The sequence below is a fragment of the Centroberyx gerrardi genome, chromosome 24 (assembly GCF_048128805.1).
Source record: "Centroberyx gerrardi isolate f3 chromosome 24, fCenGer3.hap1.cur.20231027, whole genome shotgun sequence".
NCBI lineage: Eukaryota > Metazoa > Chordata > Actinopteri > Beryciformes > Berycidae > Centroberyx > Centroberyx gerrardi.
The window spans coordinates 21709086-21716301 of NC_136020.1; the positions used below are offsets into that span (position 1 = coordinate 21709086).

Genomic DNA, 7216 nt, shown 5'->3' on the forward strand with positions numbered 1-7216 from the left:
GCTTCAGGGAAACGTGTTCGCTGAGCAAGAAACGCAAAACCAGGAGAGAGATGCTGTCAGAGAGGAGGATCCATGAGGAGTACGAAAAACTGGGACCCATCAGGTGTGTGTGTGTGTGTGTGTGTTTTCTGTGTGTGTGTGTGTGTGTGTGTGTGTTTTCTCTGTGTGTGTGTGTGTGTGTGCTAGTTTTCTATGGGTATCTAGTATCATGGGTTTATAAGGGATTTATTCATGGGTTGATTCAGGAAGACACTAGAAATTAAGGGGATTTTTGATGCCTTCATGGTTTACATGAGTTATTAATGAGTTATTAATGGAAAGTTCCTGTCTCCCTGAATTTTACATTAAATTAGACATTACATTACATTACATTAAGGGGTGTTTAAGGTGGTTTTAATGGGGTCTCCTCCATTAATAACTCATTTTAAGGTGATTTTGCCTGAATTAAGGGGTGAATTAATGTAAATATAAGGTTATTTTAAGGGATTACTGGTTTGTAGAGGAATAAGTGACCAGACAGAGTCGGAGGAGACAGAAAGTTTCGTTCTAGTATCTAGAATTTTTTTTCGTAGGAATTTCTTAAAACAAGTTGATTTGCATTGAAAACACACAGAATTATCTCACCTGATTATCCGATTTTTTCACTTAAGACATTTTAAGACCCAATACATAACTTAAGATGGATAGTTTTTGCAGTGTGTGTGTGTGTGTGTGTGTGTGTGTGTGTGTGTGTCTGGTTTTCTCTTTCTTACCCATCCAACGTGAAGCACAAACACGTTATCACTCATATAATTGCTGCTCATGGGATTCTGTGGTTGTCTGTGTGTGTGTGTGTGTGTGTGTGTGTGTGTGTCTCAGTTATCCGGAGGTGGTGACGGGGGTTTTCTTCGTCCTGATGACTCTGCTGTGGTTCACCAGAGAGCCCGGCTTCGTCCCCGGCTGGACGTCGCTCTTTGAGAAGTACGTACCCAGAGCGCTTGCGACACGCCGCCGCAACGCAAGGCCTTCTGGGTAACCAGATAACGGCTGTTTGCGATTAAATGCTCAGGCGGCAACCGCAGCCAGTGAACAACGGCTTTAGGCGTAAACACTCAGTCACACAGACAGGCACACACACACACCTGAACACACACACACACACACCTTTGACTAAAACCTCTGTCTCTGTCTGTCTGTGATTTTCTTGGTCTGATAAAAAAAAATAGTAATATAATAATCAATAAACTTTATCTGTCAAAAACAAGATTACAAAGAGCTTTACATGCTGTGGATTTATATTAGATTTACATACTATAGATTTACATTTAGATCAGATTTACATACTGTATATTTACATTTACAGTATATAGATTTACATTTAGATTAGATTTACATACAGTAGATTTACATTTAGGTCAGATTTACATACTGTAGATTTACATTTAGATCAGATTTACATACAGTAGATTTACATTTAGATCAGATTTACATACAGTAGATTTACATTTAGATCAGATTTACATACAGTAGATTTACATTTAGATCAGATTTACATACTGTAGATTTACATTTACAGTATATAGATTTACATTTAGATTAGATTTACATACAGTAGATTTACATTTAGATTAGCATATTTGTCTGTATTTTTTCCCTTTATTTCTGTTTTGTGATTTTAATGTTTGGCTTGACAGTATTTCTTGTATTTCTGTTTCTGATTTCATTATCTGTTATGTCAGTATTTTTATTTTTTCCTGCTAAGTTTCTTTTATTGTTGCTGCTCCTTTTGTTCTGGGAAGCAGTTTGTAACGGTCCAATATAAATTAAGATTTACTTACTATGCTTACATACTGTAGATGTAATAGAGACAGTTGAAAGACACAAAAACAAGGAAAAACCAAGAAGAAAATTTCGGTTCTAAGCAGACCTGAAGGAACACTTAATGCTGAACTTTCTGACAGTCAGATTAACATGAAGTGTGCAGCATCTTTTCGTCTCCTCCCATGTTCCCTCTCTTCCTCTGTATCTTTTATTCTTGTGTTTTCCTCTCTCAGGAAAGGCTACAGGACCGACGCGACGGTGTCTGTTCTGCTGGGCTTCCTGCTCTTCCTCATCCCTGCCAGACGACCCTTCTCCTCTTCCTCCTCTTCCTCCTCTTCCTCCTCTTCCTCCAGCTGTAGAAACAGAGGTCAGGACCCTGCACTCGCAACATCTAGCAGTATTTGATATATAAGTGTTTGTTTTATCCTCCTTGGAGCACCAGGTGGGCGGAGTTTACCACCTCAGGACAATGCAGATAACATCAGTGACGCTGTTAAGCAGAGAAAAGGAACCTGAATTGACTTTCAGATGTTTTTCTGTGATCATCTAAACTTTCTTTTACTTGTTATATTGCCCAACATGGCAAACCCCACCCAGCTGGCACCCAAAGGAGCTTAAAACAAACATTATTTGCAGATACTATTTGTTGGGGGTCTGCTAATTTGAAAAAATAAATAAATAAGATGAAACTTTAATGATCTCTGTGGGGAAATTGGGTTGTTGCAGCAGCAAAAGTGAGAGGATCCAGGAAAAAAAGGAGGAAAAAATAGAATATAAGTATAAAAATAGAACACAAAATAAAATTGAAGGAGGCTGTTTCTATCAAGAGGAAAAGTGTTTCAGCTTCCTGATGCTGTGCAGAGTCACCGACCTGCAAGTCAAAGTTGCATGAGACATTCCTGAGCATTAGCACCGCCTCAAAATGAACGAATGTGGAGAAAGCTGCGTGTTCATGAGCGCCTCAATTCATAACTCACATCAGCCATAATGATCTTAATCCCCAAACTTGTGACAAAGTTAGAAAATCATGAGACGGTGATTTCCCTGTGTTAATATGGTGTAGCAGCTGGTGTTCACAGCAGAGTGGGAACGACGGGACCAGCCTATATGTTTTATATTCAGGATATATGTTTAGTAAGAGAGTTTGGGTACACAGCCTCTGCTGTATGGTGCAGGTTCACTGGGTCAGCAGTCACTGGTTCATGTGCAAAACAGCAACAGCAAAACAGACGCTGGTGTTTCCAGGCCAAACATTGTGCAACGTTGTGAAGAAACCTGGAACACTGTGACAGACAGACATCTGTAATCTAGTTTACAGAGAGGCACAAAACCTGAGAGTCTTCACACTGAAGCTGTGGTCGACCTGCAGACAGGCTGCTGTCTTCCTAACCCTAACCCTAACCACAACAACACAACAACACAACAACACAACACAACATAACACAACACAACAACACAACAACACAACAACACAACATAACACAACACAACAACACAACAACACAACACAACAACACAACACAACACAACACAACACAACACAACACAACAACACAACACAACACAACATTACAACATAACATAACAAAATAATGTTACGTAACGAAACGTAACAGCATAGCATTGAATAACACAACAAAACACATTACAACATAACATAAAATAATGTAAAGTAATGTAATGTAACAGCATAACACAACACAACATTACAATACAACATAACATAACATTACAACATAACGTAATAACAAAATAACAGAACATAACGTAACGTAACAGCATAGAATAACATAACACAATACAACACAACATGACAAAATAACATAATGTAACAACATAATATTACAAAACATAACATAGAATGACATAACATAGAAATAACATAACATAACATAAGAACATAGAATAACATAGAATAACATAACATAAAATAAAATAACATAATATGTCATAGCATAGCATGACGTAATGTAACATAATGTAATGTAACACAGCATATTGTATTTAGTATGCTATAATGCTTAAAAAAACAAAACATTTGATTTTCTAACTTTGTCACAAGTTTGGGGTCTTACTGAGGTGACAGTTATTCTTCGTGGGATCCATAACAAACATGAACACCATTACAACTCACAGAGTCCAAATAAAGATGAAGACTTCAACATAATCCTGTACATAATATACAGAATACAGTCGTTTTACATCTTAAAAGTCTGTTTATGCAACCTCACTGTTTCAGTGCTGCCCCCTGCTGACTGTGGGTGGAAATTGCAGCTCACTTCACTCAGAAATGAACTGACTGAACAGAAATATCAGGGATTATAAAACAGAAAAATGAAGAGGGATGAAGAGGCAAAAGACGAATGTTATGTGATCGGAAAAACACAGAAAAGAAAAGTCGCCTCCATTCAGTGATGAACATGAAACAAAAATCCATTCTACATTCAACAAAGCATCGATTTATGCTTTCCCCCTTACTTTTATACTATTTACTAGGATTTATACCGTGAATAAACACAGTAAAGATTTATGTCAGCTCTAAAAAGGTTACGATTACATATATCACTGATTTCACTCTACACACACTCTCTGCTCACAGGATCCTTTTTATTCCCTACAGCTGAAAGAAAACCAGAAAACAAGAAATCTCTTTACCTTTGTGACAATGTTTGCTAAAACCTCGCTATAAATACACCTGACAGTTACTGTGGCTCCTGTTAGAGCTGAATACGAGTGGCTTGTCCTCAAAATAATGAAAATACCTGAAAGAAATCTCCTCGCTGCGGGATATTGTGTGGTTTGATTGGATGTGACAGCGGTGTTGAAGTGTTTTCTGTGTTTTCGAACCCTCAGACGATGATTCGGAGTCCGACCCGCTGGCTCCCATGATCACCTGGAAGGACTTCCAGAGGCTGATGCCGTGGGAGATCGTCATCCTGGTGGGAGGAGGCTACGCCCTGGCTGCTGGCTGCAAGGTGTGTGTGTGTGTGTGTGTGTGTGTGTGTGTGTGTCTCATGATGCACCTATACTCTTGTTTTTATCCTATTAAAACCATATTGCATTGAAAAGTCCTAGATATTTAGTTTTCTTTAAGATATTAAATTGATACTGGACTCTTGATTTGTTCTGACTTGACTTGCTGTTCTACATTTAGACTTGAGACTTGGCTTGAGACTTGTGCTTCAAGACTTGAGACTTGTGCTTCAAGACTTGAGACTGACTTGGGACTCGAGCGAAGTTGACTTAGTCTCACCTCTGTCTGTCAAAACCTCCTGCACTGGAATGAATGACTTCCGATTTACACCAAACCAGCGAAGCGTAACCAATGAAGATCCTGACGTGTATCGTAATACCAGTGTGTGTGTGTGTGTGTGTGTGTGTGTGTGTGTGTGTGTGTGTGTGTGTGTGTGTGTGCAGGTGTCGGGTCTGTCGGTGTGGATCGGCAGGCAGCTGGAGCCGATGAGCGGTCTCCCTCCCTGGGCCGTCACCCTGCTGGCCTGCTTGCTGGTGTCAGCCGTCACCGAGTTCGCCTCCAACCCGGCGACTCTCACCGTCTTCCTGCCCATCCTGTCTGCACTGGTACCACACACACACACACACACACACACACACACACACACACACACACACACACACACTCCTTCACACTCTTATTCTCTCTCTATTTACCTGCTTCTTGTTATTAATGATGATGAGAAATAGTTAATGATAAGGAGAGATGGAAGAGAGACCAACTGGTGTATTAACATTGAATACAGTGAATTATGATCTACTGTGCGATGTTGAAACATTTGATTATTTAAGTACATAATAAGTAAATAATTTGATTATTTAAAGTCCCCATGAAATGAACTCCCATTACTTTTACTACTTGGATCTTTAACAGCGACCTCATGCTGCACCAGGAGGCGTAAATGAAAAATTCCAACCAATAAAACATCACAGATTTTTGAACAGTCCCGCCCCTCCGCCCCTCCCATCCAATAAAACTGCCTCTCTCTCTCCCAGACTGATCTCCCATTGGTTTAGACTTTTGAATGATCCCTGACTGTGTTATGTCCCGCCCCAACATCCTTTTCCAACAGGAAACACATCAAATCAAGGAAGTAAAGATGCTGTTTCATGGGGTCTTTAAGTAATAATTTGCGACATTTTCACATAAATAAATGTGTTGCTCCCCCCAAAGAAAGAGTTTGGAAATAAGAGTTTGTTTGGAATAAACAGAAGAAGAAGAACCGGGTAGTTAGCATGAGCAGCGATAGCCGCCATGGCTGAACAGACAGAGAGAAGAGAAACTCAAACTGCATCAACACTCCCTCTTTTCCTAACCTCTCTCTCTCTCTCTCTCTCTCTCTCTCTCTCTCTCTCTCTCTCCTCCCTCCTCCAGTCAGAGACGCTCCACATCAACCCCCTCCACACTCTCATTCCCTCCACCATGTGTGTGTCGTTTGGGGTCATGCTTCCAGTGGGGAACCCCCCCAACGCCATCGTCTTCAGTTACGGCCACGTGCAGATCAGCGACATGGTACCACACACACACACACACACACACACACACAGACAAAGAGTCATCATAACACAACACACACTCTCTCCCTGCACCTGCAGCATCAAAGGGCTTGTGGGTACAGTGTGTCAAAGACCTGTTGTGTAATAGCGAACGCAGAATAGGCAGTTTTCATTTCTTAACTCTTGACATTCAGACTTAAAGCTGCAAAATTTTCCTGTGTTATCAGTGTAAATCACAAAGTGGAAGAAGTGGAAGAAGAGAGTCCCATCCTCTCTAATTGTGACTCCGTACATTCGCCATGTTTGCCCAAATTATTATTATTATTAGCTCATTGTTTGGGTGTCAGGTATGGTCAGGGGTGGGAAGTGGAAGTGGCAAATTGAAACTTGAAGGAACTTAAACTTAAACGTATAGGAACCTAAACTTAAACTTAAAGGAACTTAAACGTAAAGTACCAAGTTTTGGAAGATTGTCCCGTTGGGTCAACTTTCCCATTAAGTGATGAGAACATAGACATCAAAATCATCCATGTGTTTCTAGTAGATCATTGGCTCCAGTGCTCCATGCTAACACTTTAGCATACACTATGTTGAGTGCTATGCTAACACGCTCCATGCTAAGAATCATGTGTGTTTGTGTGACTTGTGTGACTTTAACCCGAGGTCTCTACAGAACACCTGACCGTATTTCCATTTGTCTATTCTGATGAATTTACATCACTCTATCCCCCCCCTTACCCCTGCTCCTCTCCGGTGTCGCCGTCTCCAGGTGAAAGCCGGTTTCGGGGTGAACCTGATTGGCGTGGCGGTGGTGATGTTGGCCATCACCACGTGGGGCGTCCCGCTCTTCAACCTCACCGAGTTCCCCGCCTGGGCGCTGGCCAGGAACGCCACCGGGAGCTTATAA

The 7216-nt window shown here is 40.8% G+C and overlaps 1 protein-coding gene across 1 annotated transcript in view; it reads left to right on the top strand.

The window, feature by feature from the left end:
* slc13a4 (solute carrier family 13 member 4) overlaps nt 1-7216 on the top strand; it is a 36868-nt gene extending 29652 nt beyond the window's left edge. Inside the window, exons 9-15 of the mRNA XM_078281918.1 lie at nt 2-103; nt 859-960; nt 2034-2167; nt 4654-4775; nt 5218-5379; nt 6188-6325; nt 7079-7216. Coding sequence (XP_078138044.1) covers nt 2-103; nt 859-960; nt 2034-2167; nt 4654-4775; nt 5218-5379; nt 6188-6325; nt 7079-7216 — 898 coding nt within the window. The remainder of the gene's footprint in view (nt 1; nt 104-858; nt 961-2033; nt 2168-4653; nt 4776-5217; nt 5380-6187; nt 6326-7078) is intronic.